The sequence below is a fragment of the Lynx rufus genome, unplaced genomic scaffold (assembly GCF_022079265.1).
Source record: "Lynx rufus isolate CCGP_SWC_20201006 ecotype Redwood Valley unplaced genomic scaffold, mLynRuf1.p SCAF_8, whole genome shotgun sequence".
Taxonomy (NCBI): domain Eukaryota; kingdom Metazoa; phylum Chordata; class Mammalia; order Carnivora; family Felidae; genus Lynx; species Lynx rufus.
In genome coordinates this window covers 110590466-110618360 of record NW_025814896.1, presented here as the reverse complement: position 1 = coordinate 110618360, position 27895 = coordinate 110590466, and the positions used below count along the sequence as shown (strand labels likewise).

The 27895-nt window shown below is 39.4% G+C and overlaps 3 protein-coding genes across 4 annotated transcripts in view; 2 read left to right on the top strand and 1 right to left on the bottom strand.

Annotated features, from left to right (window-relative positions):
- CEBPZOS (CEBPZ opposite strand) overlaps positions 1–6201 on the top strand; it is a 19532-nt gene extending 13331 nt beyond the window's left edge. Inside the window, exon 5 of the mRNA XM_047068439.1 lies at positions 6130–6201. The gene's annotated coding sequence lies outside the window, so the exon portion shown is untranslated. The remainder of the gene's footprint in view (positions 1–6129) is intronic.
- Positions 1–15234, bottom strand: part of CEBPZ (CCAAT enhancer binding protein zeta) — a 24132-nt gene extending 8898 nt beyond the window's left edge. The window contains exons 1-8 of the mRNA XM_047068433.1: positions 15042–15234; positions 11316–12814; positions 7549–7780; positions 6790–6970; positions 5474–5562; positions 2579–2632; positions 1917–2019; positions 1745–1813 (exon numbers count right to left, since the gene is read on the bottom strand). Of these exons, the coding sequence (XP_046924389.1) occupies positions 1745–1813; positions 1917–2019; positions 2579–2632; positions 5474–5562; positions 6790–6970; positions 7549–7780; positions 11316–12814; positions 15042–15197 (2383 nt within the window). The 5' untranslated portion in view covers positions 15198–15234. The remainder of the gene's footprint in view (positions 1–1744; positions 1814–1916; positions 2020–2578; positions 2633–5473; positions 5563–6789; positions 6971–7548; positions 7781–11315; positions 12815–15041) is intronic.
- Positions 15135–27895, top strand: part of NDUFAF7 (NADH:ubiquinone oxidoreductase complex assembly factor 7) — a 25845-nt gene continuing 13084 nt past the window's right edge. Inside the window, exons 1-2 of one of the 2 annotated variants that reach the window (XM_047068436.1) lie at positions 15135–15392; positions 15685–15845. In XM_047068436.1, the coding sequence (XP_046924392.1) occupies positions 15338–15392; positions 15685–15845 (216 nt within the window). In that variant the 5' untranslated portion in view covers positions 15135–15337. Of the gene's footprint in view, positions 15393–15684; positions 15895–27895 lie in introns of those variants that run through there. The other variant, XM_047068437.1, reaches the window with a different exon arrangement.

Genomic DNA, 27895 nt, shown 5'->3' with positions numbered 1-27895 from the left:
GCATAGGACAATCTCTGGAAAAGTCTGAGTGCAGAAGACCCAACATTTGAAACTATTTGTCAGCTACAATGAAGTATGCAGCCACCAGTGCATCACAGAGAAAGAACATGGTTCTCTCATTGTCCTCCAACTGCATCCAGGATCCCAATTTCTTTTTTTTTTTTTTCAACGTTTTTATTTATTTTTGGGACAGAGAGAGACAGAGCATGAACGGGGGAGGGGCAGAGAGAGAGGGAGACACAGAATCGGAAACAGGCTCCAGGCTCCGAGCCATCAGCCCAGAGCCTGACGCGGGGCTCGAACCCACGGACCGCGAGATCGTGACCTGGCTGAAGTCGGACGCTTAACCGACTGCACCACCCAGGCGCCCCAAGGATCCCAATTTCAAGAGAAAATTAGAGTTCTCTTAATAATCACTTTAAATTTTTTTTTTTTCAACATTTATTTTTGGGACAGAGAAAGACAGAGCATGAACGGGGGAGGGTCAGAGAGAGAGGGAGACACAGAATCGGAAACAAGCTCCAGGCTCTGAGCCATCAGCCCAGAGCCCGACGCGGGGCTCGAACTCACGGACCGCGAGATCGTGACCTGGCTGAAGTCGGACGCCCAACCGACTGTGCCACCCAGGTGCCCCTCTTAATAATCACTTTAAACTTGACATTTTCATCTCAGAAAAAAGACAATAATGCCTGCCATTCTGGAACAGGAAGTAAACGTAAACAGAATTATCCACAATTTTACATAATACTAAGACGGAAACTAAGGAACAAGAACAAGGCACTATAGGAATATTAGTTTTCCCTCTTCTGAATAAAATTTTCTAACTCCTCTTGATTAAAAGCAGATTTGGGTGAATTCTAACTATTAACTTTGGGCAAGTCCATTTACATCTCTGGGTCTCTGTGAAATCAGTTGGGAATTAAATGATTTATAAGGTGCAAATTAACCCTAGTCTCTGAACAAAAAGCTGTGACTTATTATATAAAGAAATATCTGAATACAGAAACAGAATCAGGTCCACAAGATGGGTACTCAAAACCCACAGAAGGTTATCAGCTAGTTTAAAATGATGCTTTGTGGGGCGCCAGGGTGGCTCAGTTGGTTAAACGTCTGACTCTTGATATCAGCTTAGGTCATGATCTCACAGTTTGTGGGATAGAGCCCCACGTTGGGCTCTGCTGCTTGGGGATTCTCTCTCTGCCCCTCCCCTCCCCTACTCTTGCATGCGTGCGCACATGCTCACTCTCTTTCAAAATAATAAACATTAAAAAAAAGGGGAGAAATCTATTAAAAAGAAATGATGCTTTGTGACAAAAGCAGTTGTGGGTTTTCTGCTGAACCCATATTAGAGAGCTTAAGATGGTATTCAACTATGAAAGATAGTTATATGTGTGTGTGTGTGTGGGGGGGTCATCACCAATAAAGCTATAGATGATACAGAAATGGCAAAATATTGATAACTGTTCAAGCTGGTGATAGTTATAGGGGGTTCATTATACTATATGTGTATTTACTCTGGATATGTTTGAAACTTTCTGTAATGTAAAAAAAAAAAAAAAAAAAAGAAAAGAAAAGAAAAAGCCCAGTCAGACATGGTAAACTCACGAATGCATACACATTTTTGGGAGTAAGAGATGGATAATGTCTCTGGTGCTCAGTTTTATTCTGGTAAAGTGGAGGAAAGAATAACACAACTTATGTATTATTGACTTGTTCATTTCAACTGTCCAGGCTTGATGCTTACCAGCAAGACTACGAACATCCTTCACAAAATGTTTTCTTTTTGGCTGCATCACAACACTATCTGTGTTTTCTGAAATGTAAAATCAAGACAGTGCAATGTAAAACCTAGTTGTATGCTCATTTTATTTATTAAATATCAGCACTGAAAACCAAATAATTAAATAGAAGCATACCTTTGCCTTTATGTGGCTTTGGATTTCGGTATACAAATCGATCTAAGAATCTCATTAATGTAAAATCCTGGAGTGGGTCCCCTGAATACTGAATATGATTTCCCTGAAAGGCGGACAGGGTGGGAGGATTAAGAGCTTAACTCAAGTTATATAGATGCATCCAGATAAGAAAAAAAAAAAAAAGGAAAAACACAATGCACAAAGGCACAAATATGCCATAAATGATGGTTCAAATATCCGTCTCATCCCTCTTTACTTGAAGAATTACACACACACTCATATATACACATATGTACTTTATGATGCACTGCTAACTTTATCAATAGGCCAATGATATTAATACTATAGGTCATCTATTAACCAGGAACACTGACGTGGCAAACACAGCAAATGGGAAAGGAATGGGCACTCTTTCCTCAGGAGACAAGCCAGAATGTAGTTAAGTAATGGCTGAAGTTTTTTAATATCCTGTATTTCCATTCACCTCAGAGTGGAAGGACTTATCTGCTGCACTGTATTAGACAAGCCACTGCTCCTTTACAACAGCAGAAAATGTTTATGATTCTATGTGGTAGACAGAAAACAGTGTATGACCAATTATTGATTATCTAAAACTAGATTATTTATTCTTATTTCTTATCTTTGTAGTATTTTAGACTTACCTGAAGGATAGTCTTTGCAAAAAGGGCCACAGAGGGATGAAAATGCTCAGATAGCTAAAAAGAAAAATGTGAGCAAAATCAACTTTTACTACAGTAAATCCAAAAAACTGAAACTTGAGCCAATACATTAGAGAAGATTCTCAAAATTTTGGTCTCAGGAGTACTTTATACATTTAAAAGTCAGGGACCTCAAGAGCTTCCTTAATTTAAGTGGGATATATCTACTTTTATTTACCTAATTAGAAATTACAACAGAAAACATTTTTTTAAGTTTATTTATTAATTTTGATAGAAAGTCAGATGCAGGATTGGAACTGTGAGATCATTACCTGAGCTGAAACCAAGAGTCAGATGCTTAACCAACTGAGCCACCCAGCCACCGGCAAAAGAATTTTAAGTTTTTATTTACTTAAATAATCTGTACAGCCAAAGGGGGGGCTCAAACTCGACCCGGAGATCAAGAGTCACACACTCTTCTGACTGAGCCAGCCAGGTGCCCCACAACAGAAAAATTTTACACAACTGTTTACAGTCAACTTAAAATAACAATGAGCCTATTATACAGTAATGTAAATAACAGGGTTTACCAAAAGTTAAGTTTCAGGATAAGTAACTATTAGAAGAGCAGAATTATTTCACAGTTTTGTAAAACTACTCAATGGCTGGCTTAATAGAAGACAGTGGATTCGCATACATGCTTCTGTAGTCCATGTTATTTTTAGTTGGAAGTATATGAATGGTCTTTCTTCACACAGATACATAGTTGGAAATAGGAGGGTTAACTAATAGTCTTTCACATAATTGTGGATTTTCTTCTTTGCTACTACACCCAAACTGAAGATTAGTTGCAATATGGAATCTGAAACCATTATCAATCAGCTTTTCGTACTTGCTACTTAAAATTAATTAGTCTACTTTGAATAGATCTCTTATTCATGACTTTGTAACACTGTGCATCAGTCGTTTGGAAAATACTGATTGAGTTATGCAGTTCTTCCAAATGCTGGTTACATTATCACAAAAATTACACTGGTGGTATCCCACTGATTTTATCAGAAAAGTTTTTACATATTGAGAAAATGTCTAGTTCAAGGTGGTGGTTACAAGATTTCTAAACTTTTAGTCTTTGCTTAAAGGCTTGAATTTTAAGGGTGCCTGAGTGGCTCAGTCAGCTAAGCATCCGACTTCAGCTCAGGTCATGATCTTGCGGTTCATGAGTTCGAGACCCACATTGGGCTCTGTGCTGACAGCTCAGAGCCTGGAAACTGCTTCGGTTTCTGTGTCGCCTTCTCTCTCTGCCCCTCCCCGCCTGCACTATCTCTCTCTCAAAAGTGAATAAACGTTAAAAAAAAAAAAAAAGCTTGAATTTTATCACTGACCATAAATACTGTCAGCTGTTTCACTTGAAATGAGAGATTCACTTCATTCACTTTCAAGAAAATGTCTCCCAAATACCCAAATCTGAATAACCGGTTTATCAGTCAGCCAGTCTTTCATGAAAAAAGCAGCTAGTTGAGCTTACAACAAACTACACATGTACTTTTCCTAAGACACGAGAAAACCTTCATACTTACTTAGGTATGCACAAGTATGTTATGGATTCTTGCTGTATATGCACACAGAATATAAAAAGACATGTACTCTAGGGTAAAGATCATCACTAATTTTTCCTGTTTCATCATTCCTATGTGATACTGGCTTTTTTTGGTTTTTCTTGGAAAGTAAGTGGTAATGAAGAATATAATGGCCATGAATGCAGTATGGTGCTACTGTCCCTATGTGTGCTAAGGCACAAACAATTTTATCCATTTTAATATCATCAGTACCACGGTCAACACAGTTACAAAGGCAAATAATGTGCCTTGGTGTCACTATGAAAGTAGCTATGACCTTGTAGACTCATTGAAAAGGTGTGAAGGACACACAGGAGTCTATAATGAAGCACTTGTTTAACCAAAGGTAACATAGAAAGTTTATTGGATATATTAATTCCTCTAATGCATTTATTTAAAAAAACTTTTTTTTAACGTTTATTTATTTTTGAGAGAGAGTGTGTGAGCAGGGGAGGGGCAGAGAGAGATGGAAACGTAATCTGAAGCACACTCCAGGCTCTGAGCTGTCAGCACAGACCCGGACACAGGGCTTGAACTCAAAAACTGTGAGATCATGACCTGAGCCGAAGTTGGACACTTAACAGATTGAGCCACCCAGGTGCCCCTTCTCTAATGCATTTAAAAAGTAACTATATTTGTAAATAGTTCTATCTACACAAAACTTCTCAGGGAGATCTAATGCATGAAGCAAAATTTACCCTTTATATAGAGTCCTTATATGCAATAACCTGCTAAAAACACAATTTCTTTTATTAGTATTAAGATGTTACATTTATTATTTATTAATTTTGCATGCGCATTATTTAAGATTTTCTACATGTGAATGTAGAAACGTATAAATGCGTAAATTTAGGGGTGCCTGGATGGCTCAGTCGGTTAAGCGTCCGGCTCTTCATTGCAGCTTAGGTCATGATCTCACAGTTCATGAGTTTCAGCCCTGCAGTGGGCTCTGCGCTGACAGTGCAGAGCCTGCTTGGGATTCTCTCTCTCCCCTCTCTATGCCCCTCCCGTGCGCATATGCACGCTCTCTTAAATAAACTTCAAACAAACAAACAAATAAATAAATGTGTAAATTTAATGTTTAGCAGAGGCCACAGAAGTATGAGTTACAAAGCATTACAGCTGGGTGACATACTTCAAATTGGTTCCTTATGCCAATTAACTAATGTCTAAGCAAGTAAACACTATCATTTACAAGAAAAATGGAAACTTCAAAGTGTTAAATCCATGAGGGCAAATAGAAAGCGCTATTGAATTAAAAGACAATTTAAAATTACTTTACCTTTTTGAGTTCCCAAAGACTTGTGTTTTCAGCTCCACAGAACAGAGGGTTTCTACTGAATGGATCATAGGTCTTTAACTTTTTGCCACCTGAGAATAAAAAAATACTATTTCTCAAATGCTTTATTCCCAGCCCAAGAGTTCACTAAAAGCTATCACCATTAATGTCTCCAATAACTATAATATGTATGTGTATATGTAATGTAACTACAATTTTCAACATTCTTAGTTAGCCAGGTATCTACCTAGATTAAAAATTCTAAGCCCCAACGAGAATTAGTTATGGTACCCAAAATAGCATTTGCTACCTTGAAATAACAAACTGAATAAACCAGGCAGCAAAAGGTACCCAAATCTGGGTCAATTAGGTCGTTAGTGTTAAAATGGCAAATAACCTGATGATGAAATACATCTAAATTCTTTCAGAACTTTAAGAGCACTGAATATTTGTTATTAAATTATGTGCAGAAATAATTCTCACTTCAAACAAGTTTTACATTATCTTCATGTTTGCAGAAACTCAGGATGAAAAATTTAAGAGAACTTTCAGAACAGATCACAATGTCTCTACTTCACAATGTACATGCTCATCATCTTTCTGATGGATTCTTTTAAAAACTTTCCTGCTTGCTATCATACTTCTTTTATATTTCACAGGCAAACTGAATCTGGGGAGATGAAATAATTTGACTAAGAGTCCCATGACAAGTTTGAAGAAATGGATCTGGCCCATTTCTTGATCTCCAAGGTTAGTGTGCTTTTCTTTTAGAGCCTCAAATGAAGAAGCTGCATTTCCAAAAGGTATTTGCTTTATTTTTTAAGATCTAAATTACTTTAAAATGTGCTATTATCTATAATATTATTATTAAACAGATCAGTGATTCACTATATTAAAAATTTAGTTCTAAGTTCCTGAATATATCTGGTTATAAAAGCTCTATTTTATTTTATTTTATTTTATTTTTTTTCAACGTTTATTTATTTTTGGGACAGAGAGAGACAGAGCATGAACGGGGGAGGGGCAGAGAGAGAGGGAGACACAGAATCACAAACAGGCTCCAGGCTCTGAGCCATCAGCCCAGAGCCCGACGCGGGGCTCAAACTCACGGACCGCGAGATCGTGACCTGGCTGAAGTCGGACGCTTAACCGACTGCGCCACCCAGGTGCCCCTAAAAAAGCTCTATTTAAAAAAAAAAAAGAAAGAAATACTGAGGTCTTCTAAAATGGTATACTATTAATTTCTATTAAGATCAAAGGGGAATCCAATTCCCTGGTTTAAAAGTTCAAGAGAAAAATTTGAAGATTAAGAAACTCACCTTTCAAATTATCAAAGTGCACCCAAGAAGCAGACTCTGATTTTTTTGTCCCCACAGGTCCGTCAGACACAGTTTCTTCTATCTCAGCTTTTTTTACTGTATCTGTTTCTTTATCTGCATCAGTGAATTGTTCTGTGTCTTCATCATCTCCTATGTCAATAAAATTCTCTTCATCAGACTCCTAAAACAATGTTTTAATAAATCTACATTAATCAGCTGAAAGTCTGTATTTAGTTAAGTGAGGGAGTTCTGAAGAAGATCCACTTATTGCAATAATGGTGAAACATGAAAGTTCCATCAATCAAATTGATAATGAGAGGATTCCATGTTCTTTTTCCTAAATGTAAAAGGAATTAAGTTTTCAGCCACAATTCCCTGAAGACTTTGGGGATTTTTTTTGGTTTTTTTTTACATGAAAACATTCAGCCCTCAAATTTCTGACATGTTATAAATAACCCTATGAAGTAGGTGCTGATATGTCCATTTCACAACCAAGGAAACAGGTTTAAGAGATCTACTAGCTTTGTAACTATCTGTAACCACCTCATATAATTTTAGTTTAGTACAGTTTATTATGAGTAAAGGGATCAAGCAACATGCCCACCTAGTAAACTGTACACCTGGGATTAAAATCTAGGTCTGTCCAAATCCAGGACTCACACTTGTTCATGTTCCAGAGAACTAAGTTATTGAAGCAAAGAAGAAAATACCAATATATTTCAGAACCCACTCGATTTAAAAAGCAGTTGTGAAATATACCGGATGATCATCTAGTTGGCTTCTTAAACCTGGTTTTGCTTTAAGGATCTCCGACACAAGATATAAAGCTCCACATATGAATGGTGGCATCTGTTCGCAAGTAACTTGGAGTAACCTCTTCACAAAAGCCTTGACCCTGCGCAACACGATGTCCGCTTTCAGAGACTTGTAGACAAGATTAAGAAACATGGCTTGCTTAGAACACAACATCAACCCTGGATCCAACATCTTCCTATAAAACAAAAACAAGATCAAATATTTATTCATAAAATACCTCCACAACCAGCAGCAGAGGCAGATGCTAACCTCATCTTAGTTAGGGATAACCTTCCTGTTTATTTTACAACAAGAGACTATTTCTGGTAAAATGGAAGTCAATGACCAAAACAGAAAGAATGATGATCTTGGGGGTGTCGGGTGTGTGTGTGTGGGGGGGGGGGGCGGGAGTTATCACAGGAGAAAGAGGCTTTTTGTGGGTTTCTTTTCCAAGTGTTTCTCCATTCTCTAGGATAACAGCCTAATTTTTATATGGATACAAAACCGTACATGAAAGGCTAATCCAAAACCAAATACTGAAAACTGACTTATGAAAGCAGTGGACTAGACCAGGGCTCTTCTTATCCTTGTAGTACTACCTCCTACCTGGGGACCAGAGGCAGCCTCGACATATTTCTTTTTTTTTTTAATTTTTTTTTTTTCAACGTTTATTTATTTTTGGGACAGAGAGAGACAGAGCATGAACGGGGGAGGGGCAGAGAGAGAGGGAGACACAGAATCGGAAACAGGCTCCAGGCTCTGAGCCATCAGCCCAGAGCCTGACGCGGGGCTCGAACTCACGGACCGCGAGATCGTGACCTGGCTGAAGTCGGACGCTCAACCGACTGCGCCACCCAGGCGCCCCTCGACATATTTCTAATGAAAAACACACATGTAGAGTAGAAAACCGAACATGATACTTTTAAAATTGTCTTTATCCTAGTTGCTGAATCCTAGAGATGCTTCAGACATTAGGATATCCAGAATTAACACAATCCTTGGTATATGCTCATGTGCAGTATTATTTCTTATTCTAAGCACTTCTATTAACTTTTTCCCATTAATACTAGAAATGGAAATATTTCATCTTGTGAAACATTTTCATATTGCTCTGCATCTCAGTTTTCCCCATTTGTCAGTTCTGTAATTCTGGTGATATTCTGAGATCTCCTATATTATCTAATCTTTGATATTCAATTTTCTCTCTGCACATTTAAAATTGTCAGTATTTCCATCTGTTTTATGACTCATTTTTTAAAACACTTGAGAGTTTAGATAGGTGTGTCCCCACCACTTGGCAGAGAACATGCTCTGGAAGTTTTTGATAAATCATATTTTTGTAAACGAAATCATCTGTTTCCTTTATCCTTCAAATAATATTAGGGAATTTTTGTTTATAGGGAATTCTGCTTAAATAAAATACTATAAGAAGGCTTAGATGCCCTTTGAGGAGATACATCTGTGAGAGCTCCTGGCAAGCAATAATTTAAAGAATTTAAGAATGTACTCCTCAGATATTAGACTGTTGTGTTAAACACTGAGATAGTAAATGGATATTAGAAAAGTATGTTTCCAATAGACTCTAAATGTTGTCCAAAAGGTTCTTGTGACCATCAAAAGTTACAAAAAAAAAAACCCTAGGACCCTGAAACCTCTACATTTTCAGTCCTGGAACTCTTTCCAAAGTAAAGAAGTTTTTATTACTTAAAAAAATTGTAGACTGTTAGGAGTTATGGAAAGGACTCTTAGATTTTCTTTAGTTTACCAGTGCAGTCAGTACCGTGCAACATTATGAATTCCCAGAGCTCGAAGTCCAGGATTTGCCATCTCAGTTGGCCTTGTCTTGTCTGTGTGATTTTGCACAAATCACTGTACCTCACAGACTGGAGAGGTGTTAAAGGGAAGAAATTCATGTGAGTAACATGAATAACAATAGCAGCCAACACTTGCAGAGCACTTATTGTATATGAGGCATTATTAAACACAACATACATGTGAAGATTACATGGTTTAACATATACATGGACTCAATAAAGCCCCAGTTCTGTCATTTTTTAGCTATGTAACCTTGGGAAATTTTAGAACAATTAACCCTACAGGAGAGGTGCACTCCTTTCCATTTTACAGACAAACTGGGCCACAGTAAAATGGGATCAATCATGTTTACCAACAGGGTTTTAAAGAGGATTAAGTAATTTGTCCAAAGTTACACAGCAAACTAATGGCTGGGACTCAAAGCCAGGCGCTGGGTCTTAAGTTCAAAATATTAATTAGCACATTGTATTTCTTATAAAATACATGTATGTAAAATTAGTAAAATGAATTAGAAAGGAACATAGGGGTGCCTGGATGGCTCAGTCGGTTAAGTGTCCGACTCTTGATTTCAGTTCAGGTCCTAATCCCAGGGTCGCAGGACTGAGCCATGCGTCAGGCTCCATGCTGGGTGTCAAGCCTCCTTAAGTTTCTGTCTCTCCTCTCTGCCCTGCTCCCCCACTCACACTTTTTCTCTAAAAAGAAAAAAAAAAAAAAAAAGGAACATATAGCTTGTTGGTATACTTGAACAATTCCAAAGTGTTTGTTTATACACTGTTCAAAATACCATCCCTCAATAGGTGTCAGGACAATTGCAAAATTCAGTAAACAAAATCTTAATTCTAATAACTAAAAAATTCCAAAAATGCAACCCTAGCCCTCCCTAACAGACTTTCTTTCTTTTTTTTTTTTTTTAAAAGGCATTTTTATTTATTTTTGGGACAGAGAGAGACAGAGCATGAACGGGGGAGGGGCAGAGAGAGAGGGAGACACAGAATCGGAAACAGGCTCCAGGCTCTGAGCCATCAGCCCAGAGCCCGACGCGGGGCTCGAACTCACGGACTGCGAGATCGTGACCTGGCTGAAGTCGGACGCTTAACCGACTGCGCCACCCAGGTGCCCCTCCCTAACAGACTTTCTTATGTACCATCTGTCTTCCCCATTATAAACGTAAGCACCTCTAGGGGTAGGAATTTTGTCCAGTGCTATAGCTGGAGCACTTATAACAGTGTCCAGCATATAGATGTCACTCAAAAAAAAAAAAAAATTCCTGTTGAATGAATTACTAAATGGCTGTGTGAAGGGCAGGGGGAAGAAATATAGGGCTGAGGATGGGAGTGGTGGGAAATTTTAACTGCAGTTCTAATTTTTTAAATTTCCTTTATTTTTTAAAGTTTATTTTTGAGACAGAGAGGGTATGCATGTGAACTGGGGAGGGGCAGAGAGAATCCCAAGCAGGTTCCTCCCTGTCAGCACAGAGCCTGACATGGGGCTTGATCTCAATGAACCACAAGATCATGACCTGAGCCAAAACCAAGAGCAGGATACTTAACGGACTGAGCTACTCAGGTGCCCAGCAGTTCTAATTTTTTAATATTTGAAAGATTTAAAACAAATATAGCAAAATGTTAAAGTTGAAATATTAGGTGGTAGAATATGGATGCTTTCTTTGGGGAGGGTATTCTTATGAATTTTAACAACTTCTTAAAACAAAAAGTAATGTATGCAAAACATTTAACAGTTTTCCAAGAAGGAAACAAAGATTAAGTGACTTACTCAAAGTCGGTGATTAGCAAGTTGCTGAGGAGGGGGACCCAAAATCCAGTTTTCTAAGTCTTTTTCCCCAAAGTGGGGCACAGTAGGTGCTGTATATTAAATCACATTATTATTAAATCATGTTATTAATGGTATGTACTTACCTATATAGTGCTGCATAATATCGATCTGATATTGTCTGCTGAGAATTCATTACTTGAAAAAGCAACATTAAAGCCTGGACGCTGGTATTAAAATTCACAACATGTAGCACTTTAAAGAGCGTGTCAACCTGCTCCCTCACTTTGTCATCACCAGTCTGGGCATAAGGGTATGCTCTATTTACTCCTGTTAAAAGGGCACTAAGCATTTTTGATTCAATATCTTTTTTCTTGATACAAGTCCGAAAAAAACAAAAATAAAGAGTAATTAATTTATTAGCTAATTCACTTTCTTCATGGGAAAGGACCATTTGATTTAAAAAGCAAATTGCATAATACTGGGCTTTGGAGCTGATATTTGAGCGAAAGAGCAGTCTTTCTACTTCGCCACATACAACTCCTTTCATATTTGGATGTTTAGAAAGCAAGGTCTCTAACAGATGGGAGGCTTTTGTGGCTATTCTGTTCTGAGGATCTCCCAGTTTATTTACCACCTGCACAAGAAGAGCCTTTTCTTCCTCTGGTTTGTTGCAGAGAAGTTCATGAGCTACCACAAGGGCTCGAGTTTTAGTGGCCACTAATGAATCATGACTTAAAGTTTCTAAGACCTGCACAAATTCAGCCACTAAATGTTTCAGCTGGTGTTCAAAATACCATAATATCAGCCTTCTATCTCTTGAGTCCTTGTTGCCACTGGACAACTGTTCCAGTTTGTTGAAAGGATGCTGGCTGAAAATCCGTAGTTTCCGACTGTCTGGCAAAAGGTCTGTAATCAGTAACTCTTTGAAAGTATCCAAAGCCATGAGGCACTGCTGTTTGCTACCCTTCTTTTTAACAAGGCTCACAAGAGTTTCTACAAACTGCAGTGTGTGAATAGCATCATCCTGAATAAGAAGAATCATGGCTGCCATCCTGTCACCTAGCGTCCCTGACGACACAATTGCCTTCATCCAGGTAGAAGCAGCTCCCTTTTGATTATTTGTCTTATTTTTGAATAAGTTGATTTCATGCTCATACAATTTCTGAGCTAAGGTTTTGTACTGAGACACAACATCCCGAGGCTGGGGTTCCAAAGAATACTCGTTGCTGTATTCTAGATCATACCATTTGCCTCCAGGCTTGAGCAACAATGTCTGTCTCTCACAAAAGTCAAAGATGTCCTGTTGTTTATCTTTCTTAACTTTTGGTGTGGCACTGTTGTTCTCACCAGAATGCTGTTCTGGCCTCTTCTTATTCTTCACCTTACCGAGTGATGTCCTTTCACTTTCTGCTGCGTTTTGCTTTTTTTTATCTACTTTAGATTCGCTTGCTTTTTTGCTGGCATTTTCTTTTTTAGCTGGTTCATCTTCTTCAACTAAGAAAGCTTTTGCATACTTGGCCAAACTAAGATTTTGAATAAATGCTTCTAATTCACCTTGCTGAAGGTCGTCAATTGCTCCTTTTTTGCCTCCATCCACCACTTCCTCATTTTCATCCAAGGTAGCCAGCATAAGGTAATCTTGCTGCATTAAAACATAAGAAAGTTTAAATTACAAATCCAACAGTTTAGGTAAGTTTCAAAAGTTAATTTGAAATCTGTATCTTCAAAAGCAATTAAATTCAATTACCATGGTATTGCCTGGGCTCCCACCCCACAACCAAATAAATACTTGATGAATTAAAGATTTATGTGAAAAATAAAACCATAAATAGGAGGATGCACACTGTAATTCAACTAATTTCAGAGTAGAGAAAATCTTTCCAAATCTGACATACACTGCAGGCCTTTAAAGGCAAAGATGGGTATGATTGTCATTCACAGAAAACATGCAAAAGTCAAAACACAAATACGGGGAAAAAAGTAATGGCAACTGACATCAAAGTAATTGGGCTTAATATTTAATACAAAAGTTCCTACATGTCAATTAAGGAAGTGACAACCAAAAAGAAAGATTTGCAAAGGATATAAACAAATGGTTCACAGAGAAAAATGTATTTTTTTCAAAATATGAAAGGATGCTCAACCTCACTGACATTAAGAAAAATCCAAATTATGGGGTGCCTGGGTGGCTCAGTTTGTTGGGTATCTGGCTTTGGCTCAGGTCATGGTTTCACGGTTCATGGATTCGAGCCCCACGTCAAATGAATCTGTACTGTCAGCATACAGCCTGCTTCAGATCCTGTCTCCCTTTCTGCCTCTACCCTGCTTGTGTGCACTCTCTCCCCAAAATGAATAAAACATTAAAAGGAAAACAGGATTTAAAACCACCACGATTTTCTAATGTGTCAGATGAGCAAAGATAAAATTATGACAGCTGGTGCTGGGGAGAGTGTGAGGAACAGGCATTTTCCTACATGGTTGATGGAAATGCAAACTAGCACAACCTCTACAGAGGGCAATTCGCTACCTTCAAATCAAAATACAAGACACACTTCCTTCGATCCAGCAGTTCCATTTCTATCAATTTGGGTTATACATAACACTTACAATGTGGGAAAGGATTTATTTTCAAGGTATTCACTGAAGCATTATTTAAGATAGCAAAAAGTTGACAACCCACAATAAATGGCTGGTTAGACAGATTAAACAACGATTTATGCAGGCATAAAACCAATAAAACCAGTGACACAACTGCATATACTGATAGGGAAAAATCTTCAAGACAGCAAGAAAAAAAAGACACACAAAATATTATACAATATGGTATCTTTTGTGTAAAAAAGAACCTGTGTTGTGTGTTTGCTTGGAAGATATCCAAGACACATAAAAATAATGGAAAGGAAATTGCATGGCTGGACATAAAAGCGGGAAAGACGACTTTTTACCGTGTACTCCTCCTTTTTAAGAGAACCTTTTTGTAACATCGGAAATATTATATATTCAAAAATTAAGTACAGGGAAAATTGTGAATCTGCCCCTGTAAAGTGCATTTCTCCTGCCCCCATGTCTCCCCCTCCCCAAGCTATAGTCTCAAACATTTACTAAAAAAATAAGCTAAATTCTGCCAGGTATTTGCTCCAAACCTTTTAAGGTTTTCCATCAAACCCAGGGACAGGCCTACATTCTTACCTTTTTTACTTCATTTCTTACACTGTCTCCTTACCTCACTGCGCCTCAGCTACACTTGACATTTTTGTTGTTCAGAGAGCAGCATGGCTCACTCCTTTCTTTCCTAGTTTTATGCCTAAACATCTCCGTGATGAGTTCCCCGATCACCTCATGTGAAACTGTTACGCCCTTCCCACTCATTACCCTCTTTTCTGATTTTCTTTTTCTCCGTGGCACTACTCAGCATCCGACGTTCTATGCATTCAAAAGTTGGTTACTGTTTCTTTTCCTTAATTAGGATGTAAATTCCGAGAGCGCAGAAGGCTTCTAGAGCGCACAGTAAACACGTGCATGTACTCCGTGAGGACAGAAGTTAACGTTCCAACCGCACTGGAGTACAGAACACTGATGCCACGATGTCAGGACCCAAAAAAGGTCAGTCCTCTCTGACTTTATGGAGTGCCAATTATCCATCAGTGAAAATGAGTGACCTACATCCTAAGAAAGGCCATAGCGTAAACACGTTCAATTCTAAAGCACTCTTCTCTCGTAGAGAGCAGTAGAAAAGAAGTGCAGGAAGGGCACAACACAGTTTCGAAGCTGGAATCGGGGTTCAGGACACCCTCCCCCGCCACTCGCCGGATCACTTGCGAGACCACCCCGGGCGCCTCTGTCCCCTTGTCTGAGTCCGAGGCCATTACCTTGGTGCCTCCAAGCCGTAATACTTCCTCCAGAGAGAACCCATTTTCGGCTTCATCGTTATCCTCTTCGCTGTCCTCGTCCGGATCTTCTACCGCCTCCTCTCCGCCCCAGGGCCGTTTGGCATGGAACTCCAAAGGCTTCCTGGCGGCCGCCATTACCAGCACAGCACGCGCAAACAGCCCAGAGCCTCCTTTCGTTTGCCTGAGTGACGTACTTCCTGCAGGGGCGGGCCCTCTCCCGGAAATGGCTTTACTCCACACCCCGGGACTGCGCGCTGCAGCCTGCGAAGTTCGGCATGAGAGTCCTTGCAAGGGTAGGCGTGGGGCCGCTGTGCTCCGCGGCTCGCGCGGGTAAGCGTTCGCCTCGCCAGAGCCCCGGTTGCGGTAGAGACTGTCTGGGGTGCCTTCCTCAGTTGGGCGCTCCTGGGGTGCAGGACGCCTCTTGGGGGTTTTGAGGTGCAGACGAGTCCAGCCTCAGACCCCAAATGGCTGGTCGCGGGCACTGTGCGTTCCTGCCGGCGCCTGGTGGGCTTGCTTCGTGCGAGGTTAAGAGTTAACGCAGCTGCTTCGGAAGCACTCAGGCTGCTTGCACTTGCAAAGAAACTAAGATTTTTTCATGGTCCCGTTTAACTGTTTTTCGCAGTCATTCCCTGTTTTTGGAGAGGGAAATACTTCAGTTCCGGGAGAGAGCCGGCAGAAAACCAGGTGACACCAATGCTGCGGCATCTTGTGTACAAAATCAAAGCAACTGGCCCCATCACTGTGGCTGAGTACATGAAGGAGGTCTTGACCAACCCCGCCAAGGTACCAGTCGGGGAGCCCGAGGACCAGGCCCTGCTCTAGCGGCCTTGAGGTGTGAGCCAGGAGGGGTGTGCACAGGGAAGCCCCAAGTCCAGGCAGCGGTGGTGCCTTCTGCAGGGGAAGAGCCACTCCCACAGACCTGGAGATGGAGAATTAGTGTCAGGTGGTTAGGGATGGATCAAGTCAGTGGCAGTGCCATAAAGAAGGGAGAACGAATTCCAAAGCTGTTCAGGAGGCAGTGTAACCCACTGAATTTAGGAAATGAGGATGTCTTTCCTACCTGGGCTGATTGATGGTAGCTGGTGGTATCATTTCTCTGGGAGAAGGGAATGTAGAAGGAGAAAGAGCAGTAGCCTCTTTAAGAGGGAGGGAAAGGACAGAATTCAATCCAATATATGAACCTGAAGTGCAGACAGGACTTAAGTGGAAATCTACAATAGGCATCTGGAATTATGAATTTAGTCCTGGAGCTTTGTCTGTGTTGGGATGGCATTAGCAGGCATTGGAAGCATATTCTGGGTTTCCTTTTTGGGAATGGAAGGTCTAGTTCTTTACGCTTCAAGGATTAAGCACTGCCCCTGCTCTCTGTCCTGGATTTCCTTCTCTGCTCAACAAAGCCACTTGGTGAAAGCTGGGGTCCTTTTGGTTTAGAATGTATTACCTGTTGGTGGGTCGAAATATGAAATCTGGACTTCTGGGGTTTGTTTGGCCTATTGCTGTTGGATGTGGTGAAGGCAGGGATCCTTTCATACCTATACTGAGTGCTACCACATACCAACAGTTCACATAGGGAGAAACTTTAGAACAAACATCTGTGTGTTAGAGTGAGGGTTCATTCATCATTGATTCAGGCTCCAAAAGGACCAGGCACTATCTCAGCCACTGGGAATACTGCAGTGGACAGTGGAACATGGCACTTATGTTCTAGTGAGGAAATGATCTATAAATAAGGAAACAAGATAATTATAAATTGTTGCAAGTGCTTCTGAAGGCAAGGAAAAGAAGAAAAAAAAAAAAACCTCAACGGGTTGGTGGGGTTGAAAATAAGTGGTGCAGTGGGAGTAGGGGTTGTAAAAGTTCCCTTGGTAGGTAGGTGGCCAGGAAAGGCTAGATGGTTGAGATGGGCCAGCCTGGCAAAGAACTGGGAGTGAGTCCCCGATGGAGGAAGGGGAAGTACAAAGTTTTGGAGCTGGCAAATGTCTTGGCATTCACAGAGAAAAAAAAGGCACCAGTATGGCTGGTGGGTGGTGGCTGGGGGTGGCAGGTAATGGTGAGGAAAGTAGATGAGTTTGAGGGAGGAGCCAGTTCATTCAAGGCTTTCCTGGAACTTAGACTTTTGTGTTAGTGCAAGAGGAGAACATCAGGAGGTGCATTTGATGCATATTGGTGATGACATCCAGGCGGAGACAGCAAGTGAGCAGCTGGCTGTAAGGGTCTAGAGTTCTTGAGAAAGATTGGATATGCATATATTAATTTGTTCACCAGTGTATGGATGGTGTTAAAATCCAAGGAATCTGAAAGAATATATTTAGAGAACCGAAGGTTACCCTAGATTAAGCCTTGAGGAAACTCTTTGAATTTAGAGTAGAGGCTTTTTTTTTTTTAAATCAGCCTTAATTTTTATTTAAAATTTGTTAAACCTTTTTTTTTAATTGGAGCATAGTTGATACAATGTCACAGTAGTTTCAGGTGTACAACATGGTGATTTCGATGACTCTACCTTATACTATGCTCACCACAAACGTAGCTACCATTTGAAAGTAGAGTTTCTTAACCTAGGGATCCTTGAATAGAAACGGGGCTGTGACCTTGGATGGGAATAAAAATTACACCATTTGCATTAGCTTCTTTTTTTCCCCCATTTTTACTGAGAAATAATTGATGTACGTCACTGTATAAGCTTAAGGGGTACAGCATGATGGCTTGATGTGCACATGTTGTGACATTACCACAGTGAATTCAGTTAATATCCACCTTATGTAGATACATTAAGAAGAAAGGAAACAAAATGGGAGAAAAATTTTTTTCTTGTAATGAGAACTCTTAGGATTTACTTTCTTTTTTTTTTTAATTTAATCTTTTGTTTTTTAAAATTTACATCTAAACTACTTAGCATATAGTGAAACAATGATTTCAGTAGATTCCTTAGTGCTCCTTACCCATTTAGCCCACCCCCCTCCCACAACCCCTCCAACAACCCTCAGTTTGTTCTCCATATTTATGAGTCTCTTCTGTTTTGTACCCCTCCCTATTTTAAATTATTTTTGTTTCCCTTCCCTTATGTTCATCTGTTTTGTCTCTTAAAGTCCTCATGTGAGTGAGGTCCTATGATTTTTGTCTTTCTCTGACTAATTTCACTTAGCATAGTACCCTCCAGTTCCATCCACGTAGTTGTAAATGGCAAGATTTCATTTATTGCTTGCTGAGTAATACTACATTGAATACATATACCACATCTTTTTTTTTCTTTTTTCTTTTTTCTTTTTTTTTTTTTACCACATCTTCTTCATTCATCCTTTGATGGACATTTGGGCTCTTTCCATACTTTGGCTATTGTTGATAGTACTGCTATAAACATGAGGTTGCATGTGTCCCTTTGAAACAGCACTCCTGTATCCCTTGGATAAATGCCTAGTAGTGCAATTGCTGGGTCGTAGGGTAGTTCTATTTTTAGTTTTTTGAGGAACCTCCATACTGTTTTCCAGAGTGCCTGCACCAGCTTGCATTGCCACCAACAATGCAAAAGAGATCCTCTTTCTCCACATCCTCGCCAACATCTGTTGTTGCCTGAGTTGTTAATGTTAGCCATTCTGACAGGTGTAAGGTGGTATCTCATTGTGGTTTTGATTTGTATTTCCTTGATGATGAGTGATATTGAGCATTTTTTCATGTGTCTGTTGGCCATCTGGATGTCTTCCTTGGAGAAGCGTCTATTCATGTCTTTTGCCCATTTCTTCACTGGCTTATTTGTTTCTTGGGTGTTGAGTTTGATAGATTGTAGAAAACTTTGTAGATTTTCGATACTAACCCTTTATCTGATATGTCATTTGCAAATATCTTCTCCCATTCTGTCGGTTGCCTTTCAGTTTTGCTGATTGTTTCCTTTGCTGTGCAGAAGCCTTTTATTTTGATGAGGTCCCAGTAGTTCATTTTTGCTTTTGTTTCCCTTGCCTCTGGAGACGTGTTGAGTAAGAAGTTGCTGTGGGCAAGATCAAAGAGGTTTTTGCCTTCTTTCTCCTCGAGGATCTTGATGGCTTCCTGTCTTACATTGAGGTCTTTCATCCACTTGGAGTTTATTTTTGTGTATGGTGTAAGAAAGTGGTCCAGGTTCATTCTTCTGCATGTCGCTGTCCGGTTTTCCCAGCACCACTTGCTGAAGAGACTGTCTTGATTCCATTGGATATTCTTTCCTGCTTTGTCAAAGATTAGTTACCCATACGTTTGTGGGTCCATGTCTGGGTTCTGTATTCTGTTCCATTGATCTGAGTGTCTGTTCTTGTGCCAGTACCATACTGTCTTGATGATTACAGTTTTGTAGTATAGCTTGAAGTCTGGGATTGTGATGCCTCCTGCTTTGGTTTTCTTTTTAAAGATTGCTTTGGCTATTCGGGGTCTTTTCTGGTTCCATACAAATTTTAGGATTGTTTGCCCTAGCTCTGTGAAGAATGCTGGTGTTGTTTTGATAGGGATTGCATTGAATATGTAGTTTGCTTTGCATAGTATCGACATTTTAACAATATTTGTTCTTCCTATCCAGGAGCATGGAATCTTTTTACATTTCTTTGTGTCTTCTTTAATTTGTTTCATAAGCTTTCTATAGTTTTCACCTCTTTGGTGAGATTTATTCCTAGGTATTTTGTGGTTTTTTTGTGCAACTGTAAATGAGATCGATTCCTTGATTTTCTATCACTTCATTGTTGGTGTATAGGAATGCAACCGATTTCTGTGCATTGATTTTGTATCCTGCAACTTTGCTGAATTCATGAATCAGTTCTAGCAGTTTTCTGGTGGAATCTTTTGGGTTTTCCATATAGACTATCATGCCATCTGCGAAGAGTGAAAGTTTGACCTCTTCCTGGCTGATCTGGATGCCTTTTATTTCTTTGTGTTGTCTGATTGCAGAGGCTAAGACTTCCAATACTATGTTGAACAATACTGGTGAGAGTGGATATCCCTGTTTTGTTCCTGACCTTGGGGGGAAAGCTCTCAGTTTTTCCCCATTGAGGATGATATTAGCATTGGGTCGTTCATATATGGCTTTTATGATCTTGAGGTATGATCCTTCTGTCCCTACTTTCTTGATGGTTTTTATCAAGAAAAGATGCTGTGTTTTGTCAAATGCTTTCTCTGCATCTATTGAGAGGATCATATGGTTCTTATCCTTTCTTTTATTGATGTGATGAATCATGTTGTTTTGTGGATATTGAACCAGCTCTGCATCCCAGGTATAAATCCCACTTGGTTGTAGTGAATAATTTTTTTAACGTATTGTTGGATCCGGTTGGCTAATATCTTGTTGAGGATTTTTGCATCCATATTTATCAGGGAAATTGGTCTATAGTTCTCCTTTTTAGTGGGGTCTCTGTCTGGTTTTGGAATCAAGGTAATGCTGGCATCATAGGAAGAGTTTGGAAGTTTTTCTTCCATTTCTATTTTTTGGAAAAGCTTCAAGAGAATAGGTGTTAACTCTTCCTTAAATGTTTGGTAGAATTCCCCTGGAAAGCCATCTGGCCCTGGACTCTTGTTTTTTGACAGGTTTTTGATTACTAATTCGATTTCCTTACTGGTTATGGGTCTGTTCAAATTTTCTATTTCTTCCTGTTTCAGTTTTGGTAGTGTATATGTTTCTAGGAATTTGTCCATTTCTTCCAGATTACCCATTTGATTGGCATATAATTGCTCATAATATTCTCTTATTATTGTTTTTATTTCTGTTGTGTTGATTGTGATCTCTCCTTTTTCATTCTTGATTTTATTTATTTGGGTCCTTTTTCTTCTTGATCAGACTGGCTATGGTTTATCAATTTTGTTAATTCTTTCCAAGAAATTTGTTAATCAAATTTTGTTAATTCTGGTTTCATTGATCTGTTCTACTGTTTTTTTGGTTTTGATAGCATTAATTTCGGCTCTAATTTTTATTATTTCTTGTCTTCTACTGGTTTGGGGTTTTATTTGCTGTTCTTTTTCCAGCTCCTTAAGGTGTAAGATTAGGTTGTGTATCTGAGATCTTTTTTCCTTCTTTAGGAAGGCCTGGATTGCTATATACTTTCCTCTTATGACCGCCTTTGCTGCATCACAGAGGTTTTGGGTTGTGGTGCTATCATTTTCATTGACTTCCATATACTTTTTAATTTCCTCTTTAACTGCTTAGTTAGCCCATTCATTCTTTAGTAGGATGTTCTTCAGTCTCCAAGTATTTGTTACCTTTCCAAATTTTTTCTTGTGGTTGATTTTGAGTTTCATAGCATTGTGGTCTGAAAATATGCACGGTATGATCTTGATCTTTTTGTACTTACTTAGGGCTGATTTGTGTCCCAGCATATGGTCTATTCTGGAGAACATTCCATGTACACTGGAGAAGAATGTATATTCTACTGCTTTAGGATGAAATGTTCAGAATATATCTGTTAAGTCCATCTGGTCCAATGTGTCATTCAAAGCCATTGTTTCCTTGATGATTTTTAAAAAAAAATTTTTTTAACATTTATTCATTTTTGGGAGACAGAGACAGAGCATGAGCGGGGAAGGGGCAGAGAGAGAGGGAGACACAGAATCCGAAGCAGGCTCCAGGCTCTGAGCTGTCAGCACAGAGCCCGATGCGGGGCTCAAACTCATGAACTGCGAGATCATGACCTGAGCTGAAGTCAGACGCTCAACCGACTGAGCCACCCAGGCACCCCTCCTTGTTGATTTTTTGATTAGATGATCTGTCCAATGTTGTGAGTGGGGTGCTGAAGTCTCCTACTATTATGGTATTACTATCAATGAGTTTCTTTATGTTTGTGATTAATTGATTTATATATTTGGGTGCTTCCACATTTGGCACATAACTGTTTACAATTGTTAGGTCTTCTTGCTCTGTAGACCCCTTGATTATGATATAATGCCCTTCTGCATCTCTTGATACAGTCTTTATTTTAAAGTCTAGCTTGTCTGATATAAGTATGGCTACTCCGGCTTTCTTTTGTTGACCATTAGCATGGTAGATGGTTCTCTATACCCTTATTTTCAATCTGTAGGTGTCTTTAGGTCTAAAGTGGGTCTCTTGTAAACAGCATATAGATGGGTCTTGTTTTCTTATCCATTCTGTTACCCTATGCATTTTGATTGGAGCATTGAGTCCATTGACATTTAGAGTGAGTACTGAAAGATATGAATTTATTGCCATTTTGATGCTTGTAGAGTTGGAATTTCTGGTGGTGTTCTGTGGTCCTTTCTAATCTTTTGTTGTTTTTGGGGTGGGTGTGTGTGTGTGTATATATATTTTTTTTTCATCTTTTCTCCCCTCAGAAAGTCCCCCTTAAAATTTCTTGCAGGGCTGGTTTAATGGTCACAAACTCTTTTAATTTTTGTTTGTCTGAGAAACTTTTTATCTCTCTTTCTATTTTGAATGACAGCCTTGCTGGATAAAGAATTCTTGGCTGCATATTTTTCTGATTCAGCACACTGAATATATCCCGCCACTCCTTTCTGGCCTGCCAAGTTTCTGTGGATTGGTCTGCTGCAAACCTGATCTGTCTTCCCTTGTATGTTAGGGACTTTTTTTCCCTTGCTGCTTTCATGATTCTCTCCTTCCCTGAGTATTTTGTGAATTTGACTATTTGACTATTTGACTTATTGATGGTCGGTTTTTGTTGAATCTAATGGGAGTCCTCTGTGCTTCCTGGATTTTGATGTCTGTATCTTTCCCCAGGTTAGGAAAGTTTTCCACTATTATTTGCTCACATAACCCTTCTACCCCTGTTTCTCTCTCTTCCTTTTCTGGGACCCCTATGATTCTGATGTTGTTCCTTTTTAATGAGTCACTGATTTCTCTAATTCTTAAATCATGCTCTTTTGCCTTAATCTCCCTCTTTTTTTCTGCTTCGTTATTCTCTATAAGTTTGACCTCTATATCACTGATTCTCTGTTCTGCCTTGTCCATCCTTGCCGCTGCTGCATCTATCCATGATTGCGGCTCAGTTAAAGCATTTTTAATTTCATTCTGGCTATTTTTTACTTCATTTATATCTACAGAAAGGAATTCTAATCTATTTTCGACTCCAGCTAGTATTCTTATTATCATGATTCTAAATTCTGGTTCAGACATCTTGCTTGTATCTGTGTTGGTTGAATCCCTGGCTGTTGTTTCTTCGTGCTCTTTCTTTTGGGGTGAATTCCTTTGTTTTGTCATTTTGAAGGGAGAAAAGGAATTAATGAGGTAGAAAAATTGAAATTAAAAAAATTAAAATTAAAAAAATATTAAAGTTAAACATTAAAAACACACACATACACACAAATCAAATAGATAATGCTAGATCCTAGGTGTGTTTTGGTCTGGGTGTTGAAAGTGGTTTGACAAAGAAAAAAAAGGGGGGGAAGGAAATCATTTGAGAATTTGAAAAAATGAATACACTGAAGTAGACTAAAATGAGATGATGGGGGTAAAATAGAATTTGAAATAATATGCACAAAAATCAAGAATATAGTAGAAAAAAATTAAAATATTTTTAATAAAAGTTAAAAAATAAATATGAATTTTTTCATTTTCTGTATTTAAGAAAAAAGAAAAGAAATGAAAAAAAATAAAATCGTTTGAAAATTTGAAAAAGTGAAAACACTGTAGTAGACTAAAGTAAAATGGTGGAAGTAAAATAGAATTTGAAAAAATTTACATAAAAGCCAAAAATATAGTAATGAAAATTAAATAAGAATATTTTTAATAGAAATTGAGAGTAAAAATGAAGTTTTTCTGCATTCAAGAAAAAGAAAAGAAATGGAAAAGAGAAAAAGAAAGAAAAAAAGATTGTATGAAAATTTGAAAGATTGTATGAATACACTGAAGTAGACTAGAATGATGGAAGTAAAATAGAATTTGAAAAAATTTACACAAAAGTAAAAAATATAGTAATAAAAATTAAAGATATTTTTAATAAGAATTGAAAATAAAAATGAGTTTTTTCTTTTTCTGTATTCAAGAAAAGAATTGTAAAAGAGAAAAAGAAAAAAAAGAAAGAAAATTGAATAGATGAACCTGCTAACAGATTGAAGTAGGACTGAAATTGTTTCATTTTCCCCTAGAAGTCAGTCTATGTAGCTCTTTATAGTCCATAAATTAAGCCGATGGTGAGACTTGTGTTCTTAAAGAGCAAGGTTGGCCCAGTTGGGTGGGGCTCAGTGTAACAGCTCTGCTCTCCACTAGATGGCGCTGCTAGCCTATTGGGGTGGATTGTTGCGGCACTTGCAGGTGCATAGGCGCATGCACGGGAGTGGAGAAAATGGTGCCTCGCAGCTACTCAGTCTGTTCTCCCAGATCAGCAATCGCACACCCATCCTCTGTCTTCAGCTCTTGTCCACTCCCCGCTTTTTCACTCTCCATGATCCCAGGCAGTACCTCTCTCCCAAGTTTTGTCTCAGATGCGGCTGTTTTCCCTGGCCCCTTACTTCTGAAGGACTGTGGCTTTGACCCATTGTGCCCCTATGCGGGATGGTCTCACCGAGCGATAGCCGAATGAGCAATGGCCGAACGTCATCTGCACCCAGGAACGCCTGCTGTACCCTGCTGTTGCCGATGTCCTGAGGCTGCAGCCAGGTGCAAGCCTGTCCCAGAAAATGGTCGCAAGACAGTGTAGCAACAGCATTTCAGGGATTATGGAAAATCACAACACACATCTGGCACCAGGCCTCACTCTAATGGCCTTGCCCCAGCACCAGCGAATGTGGCTGCCTTCTGGGGTCTACTGGGACCAGGTGGCTTCAACAGTCTCTACCAAATGTCCTTTCATCAGTGGAACCACTTTTCCCTGTGTGGCCCGAGAACCTCCTGGACCCCACCTTGTTCCTGGGGATTTGCCCTTCCCACCAGAGCACCGCCAGGTATTGAGCGGCTGAGTTGCAGCCTTTGTGCTCCCCTTGTTTACAGTCTTAATGGAATTTAAACCCTCTCCTTTCTCCCTTTTTAATTTAGTCCCTGCGGCTGTTTCCAATTTTCCACTTTTTCCTCTAGCTGCTTTTAGATACTTTTAGATACTTTTCCCGTATCCAGCCCCCCCCCCCCCCCCGCCTCCGGTCTCCATCCTGCAAAAGTGGTTCCACCCGCAAAAGTGGTTCCCTACCTTCCGCGGCTTCTCGCTTCCCAAGTTCAGCTCTCCACGCCATGTGCCTGCTGAATTCTGTGGTTCAGGCTGTGCAGATTGTTGTGTTAATCCAATCAGTTTTCTAGGTGTGTAGAATGGTTTAGTGTTGGTCTGGCTGTATTTCGTGGACACAAGACATGCAAAAAGCTTCCATGCATTTCCGCCATCTTGCCTCCTACCCTCTCTTTAACATTTCTTGTCAGGCCAGTTTGGTAATGATGATCTCCTTTATCTTGTTTTGGAAATTCTTTGTCTCTCCTTCTATTCTGAATTTTAATCTTGCATGGTAGAGTATTCTTGGTTGTAGGTCTTGTCTTTTCAGTGCTTTTAATATAGCACTCCTTTGTTCCCTGTAAAGTTTCTGCTGAAAAATCAGCTCATAGCCTTATGAGGTTTCCCTTGTATGTTACAGTTTTCTCTTGCTTCTTTAAAAAAAATTTTTTTTTTTAAATGTTTGTTTAGTTTTAAGAGAGAATGAGCTGGGTAGGAGCAGAGAGAGGGAGACACAGAATCCAAAGCAGACCTCAGGCTCTGAAGTGTCAGCACAGAGCCCAATACGGGGCTCAAAGTCATGAAATGCAAGATCGTGACCTGAGCCAAAGTCGAATGGTTAACTGACTGAGCCACCCAGGGGCCCCTCTTGCTGCTTTGAAGACTGTCTCTATTGGGGCACCTGGGTGGCTCAGTCGGTTAAGCGTCTGACTTCAGCTTAGGTCATGATCTCATGGTTCATGGGTTCAAGCCCCATGTTGGCCTCTGTGCTGACAGCTTGGAGCCTGGAGCCTGCTCCGGATTCTGCACCTCCCTCTCTCTCTGTTCCTTCCCTGCTCTCACTCTGTCTCTCTCTCTCTCTCTCTCTCTCTCTCAAAAATAAAGAAAGATTTAAAAAAAATGAAAAAAGAAAAGACTGTCTTTATCATTACTTTATGCGGTTTTAATTATTATGTGTCTTGTTGTGTACCTCCCTGGTTTGTCTTGTTAGGTGTTCTGTGTGCTTCCTGGATGTCTGCTTTCTTCCTCAGATTAGGGAAGTTTTCAAGTATTATTTCTTGAAATAAGATTTTCGCCAACCTCTCTCTCTCATCTTTCTGGGATTCCTAATAATGTGAATGCTATTATGCCTGAAGATGTTGCAGAATTCCTTTAACTTATTCTCATTTAAAAAAAATTTTTTTTAAAGGTTTATTTATTTTGAAAGAGAGAGAGACAGAGCACGAGCAGGGGAGGGGCAGAGAGAGAGAGAGGGAGACACAGAATCTAAACAGGCTTCAGACTCTGAGCTGTCAGCACAGAGCCCGATGTGGGGCTTAAACCTATGAGCTGTGAGATCATGACCTGAACCTAAGTTGGATGCTCAACCAACTGAACCACCCAGGCACCCCTAAATTCTTTTTCTTTTTGGTCTTCAGTTTGTTTGCTTTTCATTACCCTGTTGGATTACTAATCTGTCCTGCATCCTCTAATCTGCTGTTGAGTCCCTCTAGGATATTTTTCATTTTAGTTATTATATTCTTCAGCTCTGACTGGTTCTTTTTGAATATTTTCTATCTTCTTGTGAAGTTCTCACTGCATTCATTCACTCTTAAGTCTGCTGAGTTTCTTTATGGCCATTACTTTGAACTCTTTATTATTAGGGTTATTGCTTATCTGAGTTTCATTTAGCTGTTTTTTCTGTGATTTTGCTTTGTTCTTTCATTTGGGACATAGTCCTCTGTCCCCTCATTTTGTTTCACTCTCTGTGTTTGTATATATGTATTTGTTAAACCAGCTACATCTTTTGGTCTTGAAAGTAGTGGCCTTGTGTAAAACAGGTCTTCTGATACCTTATGTGCGGTCTCCCCTGGTCACCAGAACCAGATGCTCCAGGGATATCCCTTGTGTGGCATGTGCCCTCCTGTTTATATACCACAGTTTCTTTATCCATTTATCCATTGATGGACACAGGCTGTTCCCATGTCTTGCCTGTTATAGACAATGCTGCTGTGAACATGGAGGTGCAGGTCTCTTTTCGAGGTAGTGTTTTCATTTTCTTTGGATATATTCTAGAAGTGGAATTGCTGAATCTTATGGTATTCTATTTTAAAGTTTTTGAGGATCTTCCATACTGTTTTCCATGGTGGCTGTACCATTTTACAGTCCCACCAACAGTGCACAAGGGTTCCCTTTTCTCCACATCCACACCAACATTTGTCATCTCTTTTGTTTTTGATGGTGACCTAACATGAGGTGGTATCTCATGGGTTTAATTTGCATTTACCTCCTTAGCTTCTGAAAGTTAGCATTTCTCTCATTATGAACAGAGGAGACATCCTGTGGCATCAGTAATACCTGTGACTTTAACATTAGTGGAAATCACTGATGTTGTCATACCCAACAGAGTGATCGTAGGTATCTCACAATACCATTGTGCTCATCCGTATTTCAAAACTTTGTTACTTATTGGACCTTAAGTTTGGCTTTATTAACATACTTCTAAAGCTGCATATATATTATTATATCATCAGTTTAGTTTTTAAATATTGGATAAGTATTTTTCTTTTTTTTTTTTTTAACCCTATGTGTTTTAAAGTCTTGCATTTAAAAACATTGTATGAAGGGATCCATAGTCTTCATTAGGCTACCAGAGTGGTTTGTAATGCACCACAAAAACATCCCTGCAATCTTCACTTATGAAGAGAAAGGCTAGAGGGGGAGATGATGTATGAAGTGAAAAGTTGT